Source organism: Prionailurus bengalensis, chromosome D3 (assembly GCF_016509475.1).
Source record: "Prionailurus bengalensis isolate Pbe53 chromosome D3, Fcat_Pben_1.1_paternal_pri, whole genome shotgun sequence".
NCBI lineage: Eukaryota > Metazoa > Chordata > Mammalia > Carnivora > Felidae > Prionailurus > Prionailurus bengalensis.
Genome location: NC_057356.1, coordinates 88,730,529 through 88,755,987, shown reverse-complemented (window position 1 = coordinate 88,755,987; position 25,459 = coordinate 88,730,529). Strand labels below are relative to the sequence as shown.

At 42.8% G+C, this 25,459-nt stretch overlaps 1 protein-coding gene across 8 annotated transcripts in view; it reads left to right on the top strand.

Moving 5' to 3' along the window:
• The first annotated feature begins 522 nt into the window (after positions 1-522).
• The window catches only part of NETO1 (neuropilin and tolloid like 1), a 127,534-nt gene continuing 102,597 nt past the window's right edge, over positions 523-25,459 (top strand). For 5 of the 8 annotated variants that reach the window (XR_006294021.1, XM_043559080.1, XM_043559079.1 and 2 more), the window contains exons 1-4: positions 528-947; positions 2,969-3,022; positions 3,257-3,394; positions 9,955-10,203. Coding sequence is in view for 7 of the 8 variants with exons in the window: in XM_043559080.1 (XP_043415015.1) it covers positions 920-947; positions 2,969-3,022; positions 3,257-3,394; positions 9,955-10,203 (469 nt within the window). In the remaining variant the exon portion in view is untranslated. Of the gene's footprint in view, positions 948-2,968; positions 3,023-3,256; positions 3,395-9,954; positions 10,204-25,459 lie in introns of all 8 variants that reach the window. The other 3 variants (XM_043559081.1, XM_043559082.1, XM_043559083.1) reach the window with 2 other exon arrangements.

Below are 25,459 nucleotides of genomic sequence, written 5' to 3'. Positions count from 1 at the left end.
CGCGCGGTGCTGCCCAGTTCTGCCCCGGCGCCGGGCTTCCCAGAGGGTCGCGCAGCCCACGGCTATGACTCAGGCGCCCACTTGGTAACTCTGCCATCTTCCTGCTCCTTTCCCCCTCCCTCCCTTCCCCGCCCCCTCGGCCACCCCCCCCCCCCGCTCCCCTCCGCCACCCTCACGCCCTCCTCCCAGACGCCCACCCACCCGCTCAGCTCTCCGCAAGATCGCAGAGGTGGCGCGGAGCCCGGCGAGCCGATGACGGACCCCTTCCTCCTGTCTTCAATGCCTCAGCGGAAGATCCCCAAGGGCTGGAGAGAGGAGGGCTGCCGCTGGACATCCTCCCGGAGAGGTTGCTCCGACCTGCTGCTCGGGGTGTATGAAACCGGGGACTGAGCGAGCCCCAGCCGCCGCCGCCGCCCGCCCCGTCGCTGCCGTCGGACTGGACTGGCCCCCGCCTCGCCGCGCCCGCCGCCCGGCCCCGGCCCCGGCCCCGGTCCCGGCCCGGGCGCCCCGGGGCTCGCCCCGCGCCCGCCGCCGCCCGCGCGCCGACTGCCCGCGCGTCCTCCTGACAGCTGCGGCGGCGGCGATGATGCAAAGGAGGAGGGTGCTGCCGCCGGCGGTGCTGATGGTGGCGATCGGCGCCCGGGTGTGATGCGAGCGTCATGGTGGGGATGCTGGCTTCGCGGCGGTGAGACAGCGAGCGAGCGCGAGCGCGAGCCAGGGGCGGAGGACGCCGGAATTCGGATCTGGCTGCTGTGTGGGCTCGGATCTCTCTCCCCTCCCCTCTCCCCCCCCCCCCTCCGTTCGGTTCTCGGTTGGCACACTGAAAATCCCCCGACTCCGTCCTCTCCCGACCACTGGAAGTCTTCCCGTCTCTAAATGGAATTAGTGGAGATCGGAGCCTCTGGTGTAAGGAACAGACATGATCTATGGACGCAGTTTGTTTCACAGTGAGTACCTTTCCCGCCGCCGCGCGGGGCCACTCGCCGTCCCTCCTCCCGCCCGCCTCCTCCCTCGTGGCCGAACGCGCAGGGAAAAGCCTCGCCGCCGCACTCCGGCCGGACCCCGCAGTCCGCGCGAGTCCGGGCACCTGTAAACTTTCTGGCTTGCGGCACGGCCGGCCGGGGGCGTGGGGGCGGCGCGCGGCCGGTGGTCGCTGGGTCTCAGACTCTGCGGAGGAAAAGGAGCCTTTGGGTCTGCGGGGACGTCCCGGGGGCGGAGGCGAGCACGTGCGGGCGCGGCCGGGAGCGGGCCCGGGTGCGGGCGCAGGTGGGAGGGGGCGGCGCGCGGGGCTGCCAGCCGGGGGGGGGGGGGTGTGCAGGGAATCGCCCTCTTCCCGGGGCTTCTGGAGCTCCGCGGGCCCACGTTTCCACTCCAGGAGGTAGTGCAGGGTGCACCTGAACGCGGCGCTTGCGGGGAGGGCGAGGGCCAGCCTCAACTCCTGTGGCCCCCAAGACCTCTCGGGGTGCGTTCTCGGGGTAGCGCGTGCAGTGGAGGGGAAAATGGCCTCGGAAGGCATGGAGCAAGCGGCGATAGGAGAGAAACGTGCGGTGGGAATTTGTTATTAACAAGCAAGGATTCCGGTGCGAATCCTGTGCGACGCAGTTAAAAGCCCGGCTTTGTGGACGCGTTAGGCACAGTACTTGCTCCAACGTGTGATTCCACCACAACAGGAAAAGCAAAGTAAAGACACAGGGCGCGTACAGCCTGATATTGATGGCTGTGCACCTGCGTGTCTGCGTGTGTATAGAATCATGGCAAGTTAAAATAAGAGAGTCTATCTATCTATCTATCTATATTTTTTTCTGTTTAAACAGACAACAGCTAATGTTTCACTCTAAAAGATGACCAGGCAGAAGCACAAAGTAATAAAATTGATGTACTTTCTCAAATACTAATAAAAAGGCCTACTGCTTTTCCTGGAATAATCTTAAAACGTAAATTTATAAGCCCCTGCCAGCGTGCTTCGGTTGAGGAAATCGCTGTGAATGATACTCTCCCTGCCCCCAATTCATTTTTAAGCGGAGATGCGATTATACACCTAATGGAACTTAGAGATTTTAGGCCACTGGGCAGAAAATAAATAACAGCGATGAAGTGAGGAGGAAAGAGCAGACCTTATGAGGACCAGATTGTTTCATTACTTTTCTAGCTTCCGGTTTTACAAAAATGTTGAGCCACTCAAGATGTGCCAGTAAAACAAAAGTTCGGGTTTCAAACGGTCCTTTGCAGATTTACTCTTGTTGCAGTAAATAAAACCGAAAAATGGGCTCAATAAAATGCTTCTAGAAGTCACCTTCCTCAAAGTAAGAATCTATTTCTGGGTAATACCAAATATTAAGTCAACGTGAAGGTTAGAAGGAATTAATTTCTTCGCTTAGAAGATGCTGAGGACAGGGGTTACTTGATGGGACAGTACCTTTTTATAAGAAACGTGTTTATCCTGCTGCCCAGTGCCCCCGATTCACATTCATCCGTTTTCTCCTGTGCCCCTCCCCCACCTGACAGAAGATTGGCCTGAGTATTTATTTTCTAAAATACAACAACACTGGCAGTGCGTTCTGGTCCCTCTTGGCCCTCATTGTTTGCCTTTTCAGACTTTCCCCTGGCTTATGCTCTTCCTTCAGAGGTGCTAGCAAAGCCATTCTTGAAGGGCAGTCTGGACACAATGCGGGTCCTGAAATCCTACTGTAACGTGGCATTAGTAGATGACAGCATCCCCTCCGAAGTCTTGAGGTGCACATTTGCAGTTCAGGTCCCATCCAGTCTTAACTTGCATCAGTTCTGGGCACTGACTGTCCTGACTTGTACATTTGTAACCAGTTGGGGCATGTTCTGAGTTAGCTTGGAACAGTGAGCAGTGATAAACTTAATATGCTTTGGTATTATTTGAGCTTTCTGGTGTTATCGAATATGATCATCTCAGTGTATATTAATATGATCTCTTTCTCGTTTTTCTTTTCTGTTTCAGTTGTAGCAAGTTTAATCATCTTCCATTTGTCTGGGGCGACCAAGAAAGGAACAGGTGTGTTTTGGGGGGGTAAACGCAGTGGAGGACCTCTAGTTATTTATGTTTCCCTATTTTTCTCATATTCTTAATATTCCAGAATATCTGAACATTTTATAGTGTGTCTAATTGATTGATTTTGACTAAGACAACATTTCAAAAGCAATTTACTAATGGATACTATAAGAATGTCCTCTCTATTTTTAGTCTTATAGAAAATTGGATGATGCCTCTTGTTTTCATTTTTTACAGAGAAGCAAACCACCTCAGAAACTCAGAAGTCAGTGCAGTGTGGGACTTGGACAAAACATGCAGAGGGAGGTATTTTTACCTCTCCCAACTACCCCAGCAAGTACCCCCCTGACCGAGAGTGCATCTACATCATAGAAGGTAAGGGGCAAAGAATCAGGGCTGGGGAGAGCTCTGAGCCAGACCTGGCCATCTCTATGCTTTGGGCGGACAGAATGCCCCAAGACATCACAAAGATTGGTTTTCGGGACCACGCACATAAATATCTCTTCAAGAATCAAGAAACTGTAAAATGTGGAATCAAGCTAATTATTGAAATTATTAGTAATGGGTTAAGATAAGTAGAGTCTGGCAAATAAAAGCAAATCAATAACAGTTAATTTTGCACTTGGTTTAATTGATCCAGAATTCTAAATTAGTGGAATGGAGGCACAGGTTGGCATAATATTGCCTAACGTACAATGGTTTTGGAAACTAGTATTTCATTGGCTAACAGTTAGTAGAATAACCTGTACAGTTGTTAGTGTTTCGCTAATAAAGCACAAAAAAGATATTTATGTCAAAAATAAATCTATAATCATGGTCCCAAACAATCTGAATGATAGTTGCCTTAATTTGTGCTAACAAGTGACATTATCATACTTTAATGCCAAAGTCAGGATTCCGAATTATGATGCTTCTTCTCATCATTCTCTTTCCTGACTCAAAAGATAAATAGTGCTGAAAAAGAGATTCATTTCTCTTCGAACATTTCCAATTTCCATTACCCTTGTAGACACCACTCGATTAAGTACAGCTTTCTAAAATAAATGATCATTTCATCTCGTGATGAAGATTTCAATATCACAAGTGTGAATACCTAATAGCCCCAAACCTGCAACCCTTCCCGCCCACACAGGCACAGACAGATTGGTCTACCTTAATGAAAAAGACAGTATATGTTCAATATCTGCTTCTAAATGAGGGGCATATTCATTTGGTAGATGTTTCAGAGAAGAGGCTTTCTGTTTAACCGCTTTCAAGAACTTCTATCTAGAGGGGCACCTGGGTGGCTCAGTCGGTTAGGCGGCCGACTTCGGCTCAGGTCATGAGTTCGAGCCCCGTGTCGGGCTCTGTGCTGACAGCTCAGAGCCTGGAGCCTGTTTCAGATTCTGTGTCCCCCTCTCTCTGACCCTCCCCCGCTCATGCTCTGTCTCTCTCTGTCTCAAAAATAAATAAACGTTAAAAAACAACAACAAAAAAAAAGGACTTCTATCTAGAAATGATTCTTTTATCTTTTTGTAACTTTTAAGCTAAGGATATTGCCCTTCTCCTTTTTGTGTGTGAGGTTGAACTTTTAGCAAAGATGCACTGCACTCCACGAAGAAGGAAAGAGACTCAGCTCTGATCATGAAGGCTAAAACTGAGAAATCTGGGCTCCGGCAGTTTTATTCCTCAGATGATTGATAGAAAAGGAAATTGAAATATGGAAATTCTGGGTTAGACTTAGTTGTTCCCTTTATCAAGGTAGCATTACCTATCTATTATGTGTATATGTGCATGTATGCATAGATATGTATATAAAATTTTCAAAGACCTTATCATAGGGTAAAACATTTAATCCTAGGGAGTAAGTATTGGTTTTTTTTTTTTTTTTTGTCCTCATTTTATAGACAAGGAAACAGGCACAGAGGGGTTAAATGTCTTGGTTAAATTCACCTAATTCGTGTTTTGAAGAATCAGTATTTTAAAACTGCGCATTGTTACAAAGAATAAAATCAATGACTTCTCTCATTTAAAGGATTAATTCAGAGGGAAAGTTTCGCGTATTAATTGTGCTTTCATGCCTATTAAAAAACATTGCTCGCATTTCAATCTCAGGCACATAGTCACATTCATTCCTAGTTATGTCAAGGACAAAACTTACAGTTGGGAAGTGGATAGAAGCTCCCGTGGCTATTGGTTATATTTCTACACCCTTTTTGAAGTACTCTATCCTAGCCATGGTTTTCCGTCCATGCATTTATTTAACAGGTATTTTTTGAACAACTACTAAGAAGTAGCCACTCTTCTAGGCACAGTGTAGAGAGCCTTTAACAAAACAACCACGGCTCTTGCCTGTGGAACTTATAATATGGTCTGGTGACCATGCCCCTTCCAGTCAAAGATCTGAAGGCACCCCCCCCCCCAAACTAGCAGTGTTCGTTCGGAATAGGAGAAAGAAGACGAGGCTACAAGGGGGAGCAGGTGTTTTCACTCAGTTTTGTAAAACTTCCAGGAGAGAATTCTCTGTACAGAATGGCAGGTGCAGATGTGCTGAGATGTGGTGTGATTGGGACCCACAGGGAGAATCGCGTGGGCTTCTGCGTAGGGTGAGGGGAGCGGCAGTGAAGAGGGGCTCAGGAGGCAGAGGGTCTCAGAGAAGGAGAACTTGGCACTCCATTGGCTCCACCCATGGACGTTGGAACATTAATATTCTAGACAGTGGGATGTCACTGAAATAAATTACATGGAGAATGAACCCGCCCTTTGGGGCAAGTAACTGAAGGAAAAGAAGCAAGCAGGAACTATTGTGAAAGCCCAAGTAAACCATAGGAAAAGCCTGACCCGCGCAAGTTACGTTGGCTGTGGCACCAAAGGAAGACATGAGGGGTATTTAGGAAACTGAGTTGTGAGCGGCTGGAGGTAGGGATGGGAGATAGGAAATCCCAGGACGATTCCAAAGTGTTTGGCTTGGAGACATATTGATGGAGGTAAAGGATACGGGTGGAGAAGGAGTGTTTAAAGGAAAATTAATGGGCTCCATTTTGGTGTTTATGGAGATGCCTCATAAAGACATTGGGTATATGAGTTTTCAGCTCACTGGAGAGCTCTTTGCTGAAAATAGATATTTAGAGGTCATAAATATAGACTGTGGTTGAGGCTCTTAGTATGAATGAAATGATCCAGAGAGAGCATTTGGAGCACTGTTTTTTTTTTCTTTTTTAAATCTTTCAGAAAATACCGATGCCCGGGTCTGCCCCCAAGAACTCTGGCTTAGTTGGTCTTTGCTGGAGCTGCAGGTAGCATTATGTTGCGATAGCTCTCCATTGGGATGCAGTGGCCCCAGAGCACTGGTCTAGAAAGAGCAGAAAGAAGATAAGAGAATAGTCTTCTGAAAAACAGCGTGTAAGGGATGGGAGAGTAAAGGAAAGGATGACAGGGAGGCGGTGAAGGACAAGCCAGGGAGATGGACCGGAGACGAGGCGAAAGAGGCCTCAGTACCTAGTGCAGGTGACATTTCAGGAAGAAGGGAGAAGCCGAGGTGCCAGTTGTGACGGCAAACAAACCTGAGGTAAAAGCGAACACATCTATTGCGTGAGGCCCCTGAGACGCTGTTAGGGAGACACTTTAGGAGGTGTGCACTCAGTGCCCTAGCAGGCGTGGGGGCTGGCTCCCAGCGGACGGAGGTGTGGGTGTGGGTGGTGTTGATGGACCCAAGGTGGAAAGGCAGTTACTTTCTTTGTCTCTCCGTCTTCTTGCAGCGGGGGCAGACTGTCATACTTAATTCTGAAAAGAAGAGCCTGTTCTGTAGGAAAAGGTGCCTTGAAAGTACAAGAGAGGGCTCAATGATTGGCTAAGTTTCTGGAGGTAAGGTGAGGTTCTGGTAAACGCAGGTGGCGTCCCAGTCACAGAGAGGAAGACTCCTCGCATGGATCTCAGGTTGTCCTAGAATTCCCTCCAATCAGAGGCCATGTTCTGTACCTATGTTCAGGTGAAAGCGCCCAGATTTTTCACCGTGCCCAATGACACGGTAAGACTTCTCGAAAAGGAACTTCCGAGTTACATACCAGATGACTTGCAGAAGATGTTACAGAGAAAGGCAGCCGTGAATTGAGAGATTTGAAGGGAAAGAACATGTAAGTGTAGGGAGTTGGACTTAGCTTCCAATGGCTTACGTGCACCATAAGCCGTTGTCTTGAACTACAACCACGTGCTCTTTGTTTGTTTGTTTGTTTGTTTATAAGTAGGCTCCATGCCCCGTGTGGAGCCCAGTGCAGGGCTTGAACTCAGGACCCTGAGTTCAAGACATGAGCTGATATCAGGAGTCGGACGCTTAACTGACTGAACCACTCAGGAGCCCCTATGACGTACTTCTTTTTAAAACGTTATTTTACTGCCTTCTAAAATTCAGTTAGTGGGATTTCGTATATGAGCGCGTGTGGTTGACGTCCGCATGATGGACCACAGGAAAGTGAACTGTCTGCGTGTAGTCCTGCCTAGGGAAAGCCATAACGCTGGTATGTGTCCTGATGGAACATTGAGAGGTTTGTTCATCCACGTTGGAGGGAACTTAAGTGACGATGAAAATGAAGGAAATGTAAGTGAATTCGTGTCCGATGACCGTGCATTTTTAATAGCGAAAAATAGATGGATATTTGTTGATCAACAGATTTTTATTAAGTAAGTTAGCACAGGGCTGCTCTCTTTGCTTTAAGGTTCCCTAGCCATACGTTATTCACATCGAAAGGAAATATCCTATATCCTGAAATTGTTTATTTCCTTAGGAAACTTATATTGGCTTGCCAGAGAGGAAATAAACCAGCAGGCACATTCTATAAGATGGTAATAGGTATAAATGTTATACTGAATGCTAATTCGTATATGGGTCCAGTGTCTTAAGCCTTTGCCTTTTTTTTTTTAATTTTTTTTAATGTTTATTTTATTATTTTTGAGACAGAGAGAGACAGGGCATGAATGGGGGAGGGGCAGAGAGAGAGGGAGACACAGAATCGGAAGCAGGCTCCAGGCTCTGAGCCATCAGCCCAGAGCCCGACGCGGGGCTCGAACTCACAGACCGCAAGATCGTGACCTGAGCCGAAGTCGGACGCTTAACCAACTGAGCCACCCAGGGGCCCCTAGCCTTTGCCTTTTTGTGATTGAACTAATAACCTTGAAGGGAAAAAAACATAGTTTTCCAAGTGATGTCTTAGGATAGTTTCCAATTCATAGATTAAAAAAAAAATCACTGGAACTTCATCAAATCTGTCATTAGGTAGTACTACATTTGTTGCCCTTTGCGAATCTATGTTAGTGGTAGATAAAATCATCCCTGGTTTTGCCGGTAAGAGCAGTAAATGTCTCTTTTCAATGTCCAAAGACTCATAAACATTTTTAGAGATTAAAAATAATCCCCAAAAGAGTCTTAAAACACGCATTGACCTTTAACCAAATGAGCTTCAGTTTTATCCTCGGGGATCATCAGGGTTATATTTTATTCTGGAAGTCTCTAATTTCCAAGTCATCGTGTATCTCAGTTCTCTATAAATTTTTGACATCCGTGCACACAAGGCTTTAATTTTAAAGCCATCAAGGGTGATATTCAATACATATTTAAGAACTGGTGTGGTGGGGACAGCAGTCGTTCGGAATGATTACCGACCACATGGGGATCAGGCCTTCCTTGTGCCAGGTCTTAACTTTGAAGTTTCTGGAGGGTGTTGGTCCCCGAAGAGGGCCACATGGCAGGGAAACACTCAAAGGACTCGAGGCAACAGCTGTTTACTAACTAGGATAAATATGTGCGGATATTTCGACAACTGTTATGGCCATTCTGGGGTATCCTGGCTGAATATCAATCTGGAGTGCCAGGATTTTGAGCTGTTTTGGACATGACAAGGGAGGAATGGAAGGGTGCTAGCAAATGCATTCATGTAGAGGTTTATAGAGCCACTGGCCCTCTGAGGCTCTTCCTAAGAGAGCTATCAAAACGGTTATGAAGATAAGCTCGTTTACTCTTCTGCCCCAAAGAGGTATTTTTTTCTTTTTTCTTTTCTTTTCTTTTTCTTTCTTTCTTTTTTTTTTTTTTTTGAGAAATCCTCAATGATAAGTACTGCGCTGAGTGCTGAAATACGAAGGTGAATAGATTTTTGGCTTTCGTGAGTAGATTTAGAGAGATGGTTCTTTAAAGCAAGAGTTTCCTACACAAACAGGAGTTGGCGAAATTGGGAGACCGATACTCCAGAAAGTGGTAAAATACGCGAAAGTCTGAAAGAGCATGAGGCCTTTGAAAACACCCTGTGCCTCAAGCGGCCTCAGCTTGGGCTGTGTCTGGAGGGGAAGATCCTGGAGGAGTGAAGTGTAGGACCCATAAAGGTCCTGCATGTCAAGTGCATTGATCTTTTTTCCTGTAGCTGATAGAGAGTTGCTGAATAAGTTTAAACCTGCGGGTGCCGTGGTAAGGTTTGTGCTGTAGAAAAACTACTCTTAATATCTTCGTATGTGCGCTTGGGTGCAATCGATACATCTCCCTGGGACTTTTCGAATGTTTGGATGACTCTGTGCTGAACAATTCTTAAGTGGTTTTTGACCTCAAAACTGGATACTTCGGCAAATATGGGAAAAATGACAGAAAGAGGTCTTTCTGTTTACTAAGCCCGATGGTAGTGGTCTTTCACAAAAGCACGGTGATCGTCGGGTCTGTGTTAGATATCTAAATGGTCATTTTGTGTCTGAATAATATTTTGTGCAACATCATCAGTTTTAAGGAGCATCCCTGAGACATGCTTACGGGAACGTTTTCCCTTAGAACGCTAACTATGACAGACTTGCTTTGTGCTCCCATGATGTCAGACTCAGACTTTGATAGAAGATGTACAGATAAAATTGGAAGTCGCGTCACAGAAATCAAACTAAAGACTTAAAAAACGGCCTCCTAGACATACTCTTTCCTTTTTTTTCAGCTGCCCCAAGACAGTGCATTGAACTTTACTTTGATGAAAAGTACTCTATTGAGCCGTCTTGGGAGTGCAAATTTGATCATATTGAAGTTCGAGATGGACCTTTTGGATTTTCTCCAATAATTGGACGTTTTTGTGGACAACAAAACCCACCTGTAATAAAATCCAGTGGAAGATTTCTATGGATTAAATTTTTCGCTGATGGAGAGCTGGAATCTATGGGATTTTCAGCTCGATACAATTTCACACCTGGTAAGTAAGGGTTTGTTTGTTTGTTTGTTTGTTTGTTTGTTTTTTCATACAATTATTTTTCTCTTCCTTAGTTTTCTGTCCTCATAGTAGAAGAACATTTGTAAGACGGCTTCATAGGTGTTCAAAGAATTTTCTAGTTCTATTCAACATCACACCTACAGTGCTTTCTCTTTTCATTTTGTAAGGAAATGAAATTTCCTGAACGGAAAATAAATTTTCCTTAAAATTTAGCCTCCACTAGAGGTGAAGTGTAGTGACTCAGGGGTCTGTATGATCATCAGGAGCACAGTTAATTAAATGGACTTCCATTATGCTGAAATGTGTAATTTGAGAGGTGACTTGTAATAAAGAAACTAATTACAGTATACATTGAATCCCTATAAACTTGAAAAGACAATTGTAGTGTAAAATGTATCCATCTAAATGATCTTTGGAGAACCTGAATAAAAAATTCTTTTGTTCTGAAAATTATAATTTTTAAGGCAAATGGATCTTAGCATAAAGCAGTCTAATCCCTTTTTAGAAATGCAAATTCCTAACAGTTGTGATGAAAGCCAGAGGCCCTTAGCAGCCAAATATTCATTTGCTGCAGACATTATCCGTCATTATATAATTATTCATCCTGGGTCCATTTTCCTTTTCACCTGCTAATATTAAAAAAAAAAAAAGTCTATGATGTTGACTGGCTCACTTGATGATGAGTTGTCATTTATTACAATAAAAATTGGTTATTACCTTTTTAAATTGCAGCGTCAGGCTGAAGCGATTTGAGATTTGATGAAGTAGAGTCCTTTTTTTTTTTAATGGAAAGATGACTCAAACTTACCTGAAGCGCATTATTTCTATATGATTGCATATATTTTTAGTTTGTGTGGGTTGCTTTACTGAGGCGGTAACAGGCATAGGTGACATTGGAAGATGCGTAAAATTTGTTGGAGTTTCTATTCCATGTTACACAGGTAACGTTAAGAGCAGGGTTCTGCTGCTCAGGTTAAGCGCTACAACTTTAAAAATAATTAATATGAGATTAATGATGACTTTCGTTATGATATTATGGTTTATGTCGACTAGGTCATGTATTGATAGCGTTGTACGTATCGACCTCAAGCATTAGGAATGTTTTTATAGTATCGCTAAGAGATATTGTGGTTTTGATTGTGCTTTGTTGATACTGGATCCTTCACAGAAAGCAGGAGTATTTCACCCTGGCGATCAGACTAGCTTGATGTGCTCCAAAAAGTTGCAGACGCCGAGATTACTTTAACTAGTGCTTGAGTGGTGAATGGAAATACATTTTTTTTTTTCTTAACGGATAATTTTGGGTATAGCCAGGACTTAAAGATAGCTCTAGGTTTTTGTACGTTATATTTTCATCCTGGGATTGGAGATCAGGGGGATAGTGTCTAGGACTTAAGACTCAGGTTGTGTAAAGTTGTCGGGTCCACTTTATCAGCGTAAGTGAGGCTATCCACATTTCTAGCTCTGCCGGAGATAACATAAATGGCGGAGCCCAGTCTGCTTTTCCAAGGGTTTTAAAAAGCCACTGTGTTCCCTGTGCAACGTTCTTTGTGCCTTGTTTCTGTAGAGCCCCTTTTACTTGATCTGTATACAAAAGGGGATTTCACTGCCATGACGGACTGGATCAGAAAGGAACGAAAGGGGATGGTTCCATGAAACTGAGGATGAGTTACGGATGGACCGAGGCTTCTGTTTCCACTCAGATAAAGGAGAGCAAACTAAGGGCAGGGGGAGGCGCACACTTGGCATATGAAGGAGCAGTAGGACCTTAAAAGGGAGACGTGTAGAACTTCCGTGACTGCAGACTCTGACGTTCCGTGGCCCAAGGCCATTGCCTGAGTGGCACCGTCATCTGCTACTCATTCCAGAAAGAGCCAGTATTGAGGAAGCCAATTAGTTAATGAAAGAGGAAGGGGGCAGGGATTAGTAATCATTTAGACAGCGTTTAGGGAATAGGGGGTCAGGCAGGCTTCGGTTGAATCTGGGTTAATTTGGACTGGGGACGATGCTTTAAGTGGCGATTTGGCGAAACGAAAGCCATAGAGTTCCTGAAGTCAACGTCATGACTTAAAGTCGAAAGCCTTGCCGCAATCACCAAGGCATCCAAATGGACCACGCGTTGGAGGGGAGAGCCCCGCCCACCAGGTCACTTGCAGAGCTGGACCCCAGCACAGCTGTGAGGAACACTGGTTTGGGGACACCATCTGGCCTCAGCCCTGGCTTTCTTATTTCTGGCTTGCTGTAAACTGTGGACATGATCCTTAATGTTCGGTGCCTCAGTATTTCAGTCGATAAAATAGGGACAGTACTGACCACCTGTTTTTTGGATTGCTTGAACACTGGCCGCCTGCCAACCCATGGATCCTTGTGGATTTTTCACTTCAAATACGAGATCTCAACTATCAGTAGCTATTGTTTTTATTAATTTGATCATGTGTTCTTTAAGAACAAAGTAGGGGTTGGCATCGTTTATTGGGAGAACAAGTATCCCCGAATTTTTCATTTCCAACTGCCCTTTCTCTGCTTCGGGGAGTGAATGTGCGAAACTAGTACCTGTAAGATGTTACTTTTCCTTGTTAGCTTGTTTATGTGGGTCTAGGCCTCCTTGTGGGGGTTATAGTTATGCGTGATGGCAAGTCATCAAAATCGTCAAAGAAGAAATAGCAGTGGGAAGGCCAGGTGGTCTTTATTATTGTTATGAATTTACTCCGATCTGGAATCTCAGTCTTAATTTATAGTCTCAGAAAGTTGAAGTCAACACACTGAGAATGTACTCACATTTAGGAATTAATCATATCAACCAAGCTAAAAAGGCGGAATATGCGTATGTCTGTGTACACGTTGGTACACACACACACACACACACACACACACACATGTACACATGTGTAAAAATATATGCCTTTTTAATAAGAATGCTTCAAATCACACAGCCCAGTTTTTCTTGTAAGCAAACATACACACATGCGGTCCAGTTTATAATCAGAAGATTGTGTAGTGAGTGTGGGATGCAAATATTAAAGCTTAATTATATAAATGCCAGTTGAATCGCTCCCAGCTAAGGTACTTGATGATTTATCTTGGTAGCATGGAGAGATTTTTCAGGGGTGCTCCACATCTCAGACCACCGTGGGCCAGCTCCCCTGTTCTGTCTCTGCTTTCATCCTGCTGGAGTGGGACGCGAGTTTGTGTCAGCTCTTGTTTCAAAATTTGTGTCTATTTCTTAATATCTGAGTCTCTGACTTTTCTTCCTATACAGCTTTAAAAAAAAAAACAACCTTTTAGTTTGGGACTCTTATGTTCCTAGTAGCTCTGCTTCTGGACTGGTGGTGGATGGGAACTAGCTACCTGGAGGTCATGTGTGGATATGCAGTGTAGGAGGGCAGAGCCAGGGACGATGCCATGGAAACATTCTTAAAGGGGTATTTCCGGGGCACGCGGGTGGCTCAGTCGGTTGAGCATCAGACTCATGATCTTGGCTCAGGTCATGATCCCAGGGTCTTCAGATCGAGCCCCGCGTTGGGCTCAGTGCTGATTGAGCAGAGCCTGCTTGGGATTCTCTCCCTCTCTCTCTCTCTCTCTCTCTCTCTTGCTCTCTCTCTCCCTCTGTCCCTCTCTCTCTTTCACACTCTGTCTTTCCTTAAAAAAAAAAGGGCAGGGGGTATTTCCTATATCTCGTGACACATTGAACTAGTCCTCACTTTTTATTTCATGGATTATGGCTACTTTTGGATACTGTGTCAGTGCCCAGGCCACAGGGCACTGATGAGTCACCTAGGGAGTAGTCGAGCACGCATAGGGTGGTGAGGGTGGGCAACATGACACAGGAGTCGGCTGAGTCTGGTCCTGGGATCTGCAGAAACCAGGGACAAGGGTGAGGCCTGGAGAAGGGCAAAGGGGCCTCACTGATACTCTCCCACTTCTGAGAAGAGGGATGAGTTCAGAATCCCCGAAAATGTTAAAAGCCACATGATGGGAAGTTTGGTAGCCCACAGATAATTTAGTGAGAAAACATAGAAAAGTGCTCATAGTAATAAAATGACATCGTTTTCTCATCTTATAGGACATTTTTTTTAATCTTAAAGATTTAAATCAAATGTCCTGCAGAAAAATGAATAATGATTAGCCTAGGTGGGGGGTGGAGAAGAACGAGGAAGAATTGAACGAGCCCAGATGGAGATACAGTGAAAATTTATTAGCACTATTATTAACACTTTCATTTTTGAAAAGGAGGCTGTATTTTTTGGTACTACTTAGACAAATACAAGTACTCAAGCTAAAAAAAAAAAAAGAGACAATACTGTAGTTGGTAATTTTTAAATGAGTTTTCAGAGCAGAGGAATACCCTTTCTGTGTAATCCACATTTTTTTAACTCAAACTGAGAATGCTTTCCGCGTAGAAAAGAATTCTCCCTTAACAGTACAGCCAGCTGCCTACATGCTTCAGTGTTCTTTACCCCTGGAAAATATAAACAAAGGAGAAACCTGTAACATCTGCTCTGTGCCCAGCCCAGTAGCATTAGGAGGGACTTTATTCAATCTTAAGGAAGAAAAACATGCAGGATGCTATCTCTTGGGGAAAGTAATCCTTCCAATCTCTATTTAGGAACAACTATCTTTTGTGAGCTTTGAACTTTCCTTTCTAGTGGAGACATTTTCTGCTAATCACAGGCATATAATGTAATGTTTGTGAAATCTTCCTCTTTTGCCGATCTTTTTTTCTGAGCTGGTTTTATGAAACACACCCTCTACATGCCCTATGAGAGAGGTGCGGTAGTCAGGTGCTGCCATGGAAGGGAGTGGTGTTGTTAAATATATTGCAATTATTGTAATACTTTGTACTTAAACAGAAGCTTTCATCTGAGAGCTCAGAGTGTTTGAGGAACATTCTGCCCAATTCCTAGCTTCCTCTTAGACTCCAAGCCGATTGACATCAAAGGCAATGGAAAGGACGCAGTGCAGTGCAGTGATTTAAACTGAGTGCTCTAAGATTTCTACGCATGTTCAATGAAATATATTATTAGGTAAAATATTGTCATGGACTCGATGTTATTTTAATTATCCAGTGTGGTGCTTTTCTTCTTATTTGAAATGTGAATGCATGTGTGAGTATTAGCCATATCGACAGCTCCTAAATTTTCTTCTCTACATAATCAGAGTTCTGATACATGGTTTGGTAAGAAAGAAAAAAAAAAAGGAAGTGCTTACATCTATTTACCTATATCATTTTCTCAACAACTGAATTTTACTTTTGCAGTAAGAGCTGCAAGAATAAAAGGCTGAAGTTGAAAGGAGGACTTGATTTGATTAATACAAGGTTGAATGAGTTTAGATCAGATAGCATTGTGTGGTCTTTCTATTATATTTACACTGTAGACCCGAAATAGTCTACATTCAGCACAGCAAAGGCTGTCAGACAGAAAAGTTATGAAACAGAGTCACAGTTCCTCTTTTATTTTACTGAGGTACCATTGGCATGTAACATTGTGTTAATTTCAGATGTATATCATAATGATTTGATATTTGTATACACTGGGAAATGATGATGATAAGACTAATTTCCCTGTCACCATATACAGTTATATAATATGCAATACATTATTATTGACTACTGTCCCCGTGGTATACATTACATCCCTATGACTCATTTATTGTATGACTGGAAGTTCATACCTCTTGATCCCCTTCTCAAATGTCACCCCCCCCAAATCCCCTCCCCATCCGCCCCCCACCCCGGCAACCATTAATTTGTCCTTTGCTTCTGTGAGTTGGGTTTTATTTTATTTTATTGTGTTTTTTTTTGAATCCACACATAAGTGAAATCATACAGTATTTGTCTTTCTGTGTCTGATTTACTTCACGTAGGATAATGCCCTTAAGGTCCATTCATGTTATTACAAATGGCAAGATCTCATTCTTTTTATGGCTGAGTAGTATTCCACTGTGTGTGTGTGTGTGTGTGTGTGTGTGTGAGTATTTGAATTCATCTTCTTTATGACATACATAATTTTATAATGTTATATATACCTGTATACACACACACATATATACAATCTTCTTTATCCATTCATTCACTGATGGACACTTAGGTTGTTTCCATTTCTTGCCTATTATAATCAATGCTGCAAGGAACATAGAGGTGTATATGTTTTCAAATTAGTGTTTTTGTTTTCTTTGAATAAATACCCCGAGGTGCATAGCTAGATCATATGGTAGTTCTATTTTTAGTTTTTTGAGGAACCTCCATACTGTTTGCCACAGAGGCTGAACCAATTTATATTCCTGTCAACACCAACTGTTTTTATTTCTTATCTTTTGGATAATAGCAAGTCTTGGAGATGTGAGATGCTATCCCATGGTGGTTTGGATTTGCGTTTCCCTGATAATTAGTGACGTTGGACATCTTTTTATGTTGGCCATCTGTATGTCTTCTTTGGAAAAATGTCTCTTCAGATCCTCTGCCCATGTAAAAAAATCAGATTATTTGTTTTTGTTATTGAGTTGTATGATCTCTTTTTTTTTTTTTAATTTTTTTTTTCAACGTTTATTTATTTTTGGGACAGAGAGAGACAGAGCATGAACGGGGGGGGGGGGGCAGAGAGAGAGGGAGACACAGAATCGGAAACAGGCTCCGAGCCATCAGCCCAGAGCCTGACGCGGGGCTCGAACTCACGGACCGCGAGATCGTGACCTGGCTGAAGTCGGACGCTTAACCGACTGCGCCACCCAGGCACCCCTAAGTTGTATGATCTCTTTATATATTTTGTATATTAACCCTTTATCAGATACATGATTTGAAAATAGCTTCTCCTAACCCAGAGCTTGCTTTTTTATGTTGTTGATGGTTACTTTACTGTGCAGAAGGTTTTTCGTTTGATACAATTCCATTTGTTTATTTTTGCCTTTGTTGCCATTGCCTTTGGAGTCAGAGCCAAAAAAAAAAAAAAATCACCAAAGATTATGTCAAGGGGTTTACTACCTATGTTTTATTCTAGGAGGTTGTATGATTTCTGGGCATATATTTGAGTCTGTAATCCATTTTGAACCACTTTTGGTGTGTGGTGTGAGAGAAGGGTCCAGTTGCTTTCCTGTGTGTGGCTGTCCCATTTTCCCAGCATCATTTATTGAAGGGACTGTCCTTTCCCCATTGTATATTCTTGCCTCTGTCATAAGTTAATTGACTGTATATGTGTGAGTTTATTTCTGGGCTCTCTGTTCTGTTTCTTGATCTGTGTGTCTGTTTCTATGCCGACGCTATGTTGTTTTGATTACTGTAGCTTTGTAATGCAGTTTGAAATTAAGGACTGTGGTGCCTTCAGCTTTGTTTTTATTCTCAAGATTTCTTGGGCTATTTGGGACCTTTGTGGTTCATAGGAATTTTAGGATTCTGTGTTCTCTTTCTCTGAAAAACGCCAGTGGGATTTTGATAAGGAGTTCATTGAATGGATAGGTTACTTCGGCTGATACGGATATTTTAACAATATAAGTTATTCCAATCCATAAGCACAGAATATCTTTCCATTTATTTGTGTCTTCAGTTTGTTTCATCAATGTCTTGTACTTTTCAGTGTACAGGGCTTTCACCTCCTTGGATAAATTAATTCCTAGCTATTTTTTTGAAGCAATTATGAAGGGTTTTTTTCTTAATTTATCTTTCTGACAGTGTGTTGTTGGTGTATAAAAATGCAACAGATTTTGTTATTAAGTTTGTATGCTGTGACTTTACTATGTTCATTAATTAGTTCTAACGGTTTTTTGGTGGAGTTTTCAGCACTTTCCGTGTATACAATTATGTTGCCCTCCAGTAGTGACAGTTTCATTTCTTTCTTTCCAATTCGGATGCCTTTTATTTCTTTTTTTGCTCCACATAAGACTTCCAACACAGTGTTGAATAAAAATGGAAAGAGTGGGCCTTCTTGTCCTGTTCCCAATCTTACAGGAAAGGCTTTTGGCTTTTAACCATCGAGTATGATGTTAGCCGTGGGTTTGTCATATAGAGCTTTTAGTATGTTGATGTACATTCCCTCTTTACTTGCTTTGTTAAGAGATTTTTTTTTTAATTTTTTTTTAACGTTTATTTATTTTTGAGACAGAGAGAGACAGAGCATGAACGGGGGAGGGTCAGAGAGAGGGAGACACAGAATCTGAAACAGGCTCCAGGCTCTGAGCTGTCAGCACAGAGCCCGACGCAGGGCTTGAACTCACGGACCGCGAGATCATGACCTGAGCCGAAGTCGGCCGCTTAACCGACTGAGCCACCCAGGCGCCCCGTTAAGAGATTTTATCATAAGTGGATGTTGCATTTTGTCATGTGCTTTTTCTGCATCTTTTTGAGATGATCATATAATTTTTATGCTTTATTTTGTTAATGTGGTGAATTATATGGATTGGTTTGTGGACATCGAACCATCCTTACAACCCTGGGATAAATCTCGCTCGGGCATGTTATATACCGATCATTTTTACTTAATTCAGTTTGCTAATATTTTGTTGAGGATTTTGCACTTGTGTTCATCAGGGATAATGACTTTTAATTTTTTCTTTCTTTCTCTTTGTTTCTTTCTTTCTTTGTTTCCTTGTTTCTTTGTTCCCTTCCTTCCTTCCTTCCTTCCTTCCTTCCTTCCTCCCTCCCTCCCTCCCTCCCTCTGTTCCTCCCTCTTCTTTCTTTCTTTCTTTCTTTCTTTCTTTCTTTCTTTCTTTCCTCCTTTTTTTTTTTCTTTTGTGGGGTGTCCTAGTCTCGTTTTGATTTTAGGGTAATACTGGCCTCATAAAATCAGTTAGCATTTCCTCCTCTTCAATTTTTTGGAAGATAGATATAAAATCTTCTTTGAATGTTTAGTAGAATTCACCATGTGGTCTTGGATCTTCGTTCATTGAGAGGTTTTTGATTACTGATTCCCTCTCCTTGCTAGTGATTGGTCAATACAGATTTTTTACTTCATGATTCCATCTTGGAAGACTGTATGTTTTTAGGAATTTATCCGTTTCTTCTAGGGTGCCCAATTTGTTGGTGCATGACTATGCACGGTAGTCTTTTATGATCTTTTGTATTTCTTTGGTCACTTGTAATTTCCCCTTTCATTTCAGATTTTTATTTGAGCCCTCATTCTTTTTTCTGTGTGAGTAGAGTTAAAGGTTGATCTATTTAGTTTGTCTTTTCAAAGAACTAGCTCCCAGAAACGATTGCTCTTTTCTCTGGTCTTTTTAGTCTTTATTTCATTTATTTCTACTCTGATTCTATTATTTCCTTTCTTCTGCTAATGTGGGGCTTCATTTGATCTTCTTTTTCTAGTTCTTTAGGCGTAACATTAGATTGGTTATTTGAAATTTTTCTTTTTTTTTTAATTTTTTAATGTTCTATTTATTTTTGAGAGAGAGAGAGACAGAATGTGAGTGGGTTAGGGGCAGAGAGAGAGGGAGACACAGAAGCTGAAGCAGGACACAGCACAGAGCCATCAGCACAGAGCCCGATGCGGGGCTCGAACTCATGAACCGCGAGATCATGACCTGGACTCCCAACCGACTGAGCCCCCCAGGCGCCCCTGAAATTTTTCTTGTTTCTTAAAATAGGCCTGAATTGCTATGAGCTCTTAGAACTGCTCTTACTGCATCCAATTGAATTTGGTAAGTTGTATTTTCATGTTCATTTGTCACAAGGTAGTTTTCGATTTCTTTTTTTGACCCATCGTTGTTCAGTAGCATGCTGTTTAATCGCCTCGTGTCTGTGATTTTTCCAGTTTTCTTTCTCTGATTGATTTTTGGCTTCATACATTTTGGGTCAGAAAAGATGCTTGATACGTTTTTAATCTTCTTAAATTTATTGAGACTTGTTTTGTTGTTCTTTTCTATTCTTTGCTTCTTTTCTTGTTCTCTTCTGTTGCGGCTCCATGTCTTTCTGTGGTGGGATGCTCAGATTTCATTCTTAGCATCTTTCGTGGCTCTGTAGGTTTTTGCCTTGTGATTACCGTGAAACGTACATATCAGTTCATAGGTACCAGTCTATTTTAAGTTGAGAGCAAGCTGAGTTTGAATGCATCCTGAAGCTCTATGTGTATACTCTTCTCTATGCTTTGTGTTTTTGATGTCACATTTTACATCTTTTTATTTTCTGTATCCCTTACCTAATGGTTGTAGTTATGGTTATTCCTACTACTTTTGTCTTCTAACCTTCATGCTAACTTTGTAAGTCGTCTATGGCTTTTAGTTTTACCAGTAAGGTTTTTAATTTTATGGTTTTTTGCTACTAATTAACGCTATTCATTTTCTGCTTAAAGAAGTCCCTTTAACATTTCTTACAAGGCCAATTTAGTGGTGGTGAACTCTCTTAGTTTTTAAGGAAAACTTGGTATCTCTCCCTCAATTCGGAATGATAGCCTTGCTGGATAGAGTGTTCCTGGTTAGAAGTTCTTTGCTTTCAGTACTTTGAACAGAACATGACAGGCTCTTCTGGCCTACAAAGTTTCTGCTGAAAAATCTGTGGGTAGTTTTGCAGACATTCCCTTGTATGTGATAAGTTGTTTTCTCTTGCTGCTTCTGAGATTCTTTCTTATCTTTTACTTTTGAGATGTAACTATGATGTGTCATGGTGTTGATCTCTTTGGGATCATCTTATTTGGAATTCTCTGGGACTCCTGGACCTGGATGTCTGTTTCTTACAGCCCTTTGGGCCTCTTGGATGTAAGCCCCGTTGATTTTTAAAGCCAGATGTTTCGGAGGCTCATCTCTGCAGTGCAGGTCCCAGCGGCTGGGATGCCTGATGTAGGGCTCAGGCTTCGTGTTCCTCAGTGATACATCCTGTATCTGTGAGATTCCTCCTGCTTGTGCATTGCTGTGCTTGGGGGGTTTTGGGTGAAATCATATCTCTGCTGCTTCTACCTTTCTTAATATGGCCTCTTTATCCTCTATTGTGGAGGACCTGTCCCAGTACTTTTCAGGTCTATTTCAGAGAGAATTGTTCTGTATGTGACTGTCGACCTGATGTGTCCCTGGGAGAGGTGAGTTCAGGGTGTCGTATGACATCATCTTGAACCACATCTCACATTTTTTTTGGGGGGGGTGCTTATTTTTTAAGAAATCGAATTTACAACTTGCGAGTCACAGAAGTGACAAAAATTTTAAGTGTGTAATGGGTCCCAGGATATTCGTGCGGGGGGAGTTTTACCCCTCCCTCGCTCCCACCTAGCCCATGACTTGGTTAATCTGATCTGCACAATACAGGGGTTAAGGGGAAGAATGAGGAATGAAGAGAGAGACAAAATGCTGTTTGGGCTCGGTGGGTGTTCAGGAGAGAAGTTGAGAGTGGGAGAGAGGATTTCCAGGATTAGCTGCCATCTGTGCAGAGAATACTGGAAGCAGTAACAAAGGAGAAGGAAGACTTTTACGAAGTTTCCTGTACAGAAAGAACGACTTCTTCCACTTCGTTCCTGGAGAGGCAGAGAAAAACGTGTTAAGTTGTTTATATTTATTTAGGGGTTAGTTGCCGGCACATGATTTTGAACATGGTACCTCTGGGACTGGACCGTGTGGAGACTCAGGCGTATTTCTGTTGGAGATGTTTCTTCTCTTTAGATCTGCAAGACTCCTTGGAATTCACCTCAGTCTGCCTTTTCGTTTCGTAGATGAAGATACCAAAGGTCTTGATAAAATCTGCTGCCCAGGTTGATGACTCTGCGTAGAGGTTAAGTTACTCCTTGTTTGTCTATTATATAACAATTATGCTGATGCACCTTCTTCAAAGGGTAGAGATTATGACTTTAATTACATCACATACTGCAAGCACTTTTAGTACCGTTATAGTAGGAAGTTTAATTAAGGGGGAATACTGCATCCCTCACATTTTACCAGGAACCAGTGCTTGGATTTAAAAATCCATCTTTTTCGTGCTGTCTAAAATGTCTTTCAATGCACAATGACCCAAGAGACCCTGAACGAGTTGCCTCTGCCCCCTCTACCTGCATGAAAGACACTGCCCTTTCCACCCATCTGAGCCTGAAGTGTGTGATTCATTTCCTGTGCTCGAATATCTGCGATGACTGACATGCTCAGTTGCGTGCAGAATGCTCTCATGACTTGAAATCTGAGGCCCACAAGCTAAATACTCCAGGGAGATCTTCAGTGTCTCTCTCCCAGGGCTCCCACAATTCTTCTCGTTCCTAATGCTTGTCTCGTTGACCTTGTCTTGTAAAGCTAGTTGGTTCCAGGCATCGGCACCATTATTTCTCTGGGGCTGCTGTATACAGTTGTGCACATTAAGGACCCTCAGTTGAAGGAGAAGGAAGGGCAGATCCCACTTACATTCAGACACCTGGGGGCAGAGCTGTGTCCTGAAATCAATTCCACTTACTAATTTGCACAAAGGCCTCATAGGGACTGGCTGAGGCCATGCCTCAATCGAGCGTAGCATTACCTCTGTACCCACACAGTAGTCCCAACGTCAAAGGACCAGCCTCCACCTTTCACTTAAATAGTCCTAGAGACTATTTTCTAGAGCTCAATCTTATCATTTAAGCAAGGGGAACATTTAAAACACAGAGCGAGAGGAAGAAATAACGCATATGTTTTCTCTCCATTTTGCATTGTCACGGCTTGGGGAGAGGCAGGGTGTGTCTGTAGTCGCTCAGCTTCTTGGTAATCTAGAAAACTCTACCATTTAACTTACCATTGTATATTAAGAAGTATGCATTTCAGATTCCAAACGTCTGATGTATTTTGCCTAAGAAAATATTATTACCTAATTTTTTAAACATTTTCTTTCATAACAATTTGTAGTTTGAAGCTTATTGTTATTTTATTTTTGTGCAAAAAATCAAGGAATTTTCAGGACAGCAACCCAGCATTATTAGTTTCTGGACCAAAAGTGTCTCCTTATTTTAGAATTTTTATGCCATTATAGCTCCTTATGTATAGCTCATGCAACTAGTTTTTACATTATTTTTTAAGTCTATTTATTTATTTATTGAGAGAGAGAGAGAGAGAGAGAGTCCGTGAGCAGGGTAGGGCCAGAGAGAGAGAGGGAGAGAGAATCTCAAGTAGGCTTTGTGCTATCAGCAGAGAGCCCAACGCCAGGCTCAACGTCACGAACCCTTGAGGTCACGACCTGAGCCAAAGTCAAGAGTCCGACATTTAATCGACTGAGCCACCCAGGTGTCCCTCATGCAGCTGTTCTTGGAGTGAATGCACAGAATAACAGTTTGCACCAGGCTGTATTTGCCGTTACATGTATTCAGCAAATGTGCTGTAAAAATGCAGTAAATATAAGATACATATACTTGTATATGTACATATACTTGTATCTTAAGATACATATGCCTGTAGAAATTCAGTATATACAAGGCTCTATCTTGCATACAATGAGTTTATAGTTTATAAGAAAACAAAAATCAGATAGACTGTAGTAGACAGAGTCATGTCCCTATCTCCTCCTCCCTCCAAAAAGAGATGTTTATGACCTAATCCCTGGAATCTGTGAATATATTTGGTTACTTGGCAATGGGAATCAAGATAATAGAGTGGATCAAGGATACAAAGATTACTTTAATACAGGGACATTAACTTGGATTATCTGGGAGGGCCTGGTATAATCACCGAAGTTTTCAGCGTGAAAGAGGGAGGCTGAAAAGTCAGTGTCAGAGCCATGTGATGGAAGAAAGAATCCAATGCCATTTCCGGCCTTAAAGGTGCAGGAAAGGCCCATCAGCCAAGGAGTGTGGGAGCCTCTAAAAACTGGAAAAGGCAAGGAATGGATTTTCCCCTCGAGCCTGCAGAAAGGAAAAAAAGGCTTTGCCGTCACATGGATTTCAACCCAGTGAGACTCATTTTCGATTTTTGACATTCAGAACTGTAACACAATACATCTGTGTTGTTGAAATCTCTAAGTTCATAGTAGTTTGTTACATCAGCGGTGGAAACAGATAGAGATGTCATGCCTGAGAGGAGAATGCTGCTGTACAAACTCATCTGAAAAAATGTGGACGTGGTTTTGCAACTGGGCAGTGAGCAAAAGCTGGGAGAATTTCGAGGAGAAGCATGATAGGAAAAGCTTCTCTTGCCTTAAACAGACTGTTAAGAGGTGCATGGATAACAACTCGGCCAAGGAGGACTCACAAGGAAATGAAGAGTATTGCACATAAAGCATATGTGCCTTAAGGAATACGTACGTCATCATAAGCAAACTGCTGGTTGAAACACCGATGTTCAAGGTGCCAATCTTGAGGACTCGGAAGGAAGTGAGGAAGGTGTCCTTGGAAACAGGAGGAATAGAATTTCTTGTCGTGTTGAGTCAGAGAGATTAGCAGAATTGTGTCCTGGGGTCCTATGGAGAGCAGGACTTGGGTATTTAACTGAGGAGATCTCCAAGCAAAGTGTTGAAGGTTCAGCCTGGTTTCTTCCTTCTCGTGCTTTAGGAAAACACAAGAGGGAAGAGACTGTTTCAAGAACGAACTTTTAAACCAAAAGTAATTGAGGCTTAATGACTTGCTGGGTTACGAGCAATTCCAAAATGAAGAGATTCACTGCCTATTGAAATTTAGGGCATCTTGGGTTGGGGTTGGAAAAACATGCCGTAGGGAGAAAAACGAAGGTATGGCTGGGCAACCTTTTGCTAACCCTGTGGAAAGATAAAAACATCAAAACATTCAGTCTCATAAAAGGCTCTTTCAAATGATTAAGTGTGTGACTCATAAATCTCTTCAGTCATCTCAGCAAAGCCAAAAATAGAGATGGGATTATCTAGAAAAGACCTGTGGAGGAGACTCTTGGCTAATAGAGTGAATCTCGTGAATAAACAGGAGACCCATGAGGTGGTTGAAAATGTTACATCAGCAGAAACGGTGCCATCTTGAACTTCAGGTCTTGAGGCGGGATGAAATGAAAGGAAATGGTCAGTTCCCCAAATATCTACAGGTGAGAGACGGGCTGATAAAACTCCTCAGCTACACACGTTCTACTTTCCATGAAAAAGGAAGGCTGATTCAGATGGACGGCCCCAAGCCCAGAGCATGGAGACTTGAGCCCAGAGGTAGAGTTAAGAAACACAGAGGATAATTTCCAGGCCCTTGAAGCTAAGTGGAATTTTTCATATGGATTTCATGGTTGCTTGGGACTGTTGGAATTCCTTTTCCTTTCATTTTCTCCCTTTTTGAAAAGAAATGTCTATAAATGTTACTGTATGTCTCCCTCACCATTGTGTTTTTGGAACGAGTAAGATGTTTCTTCTTGAGTTCAAGGTTCACAGATAGAA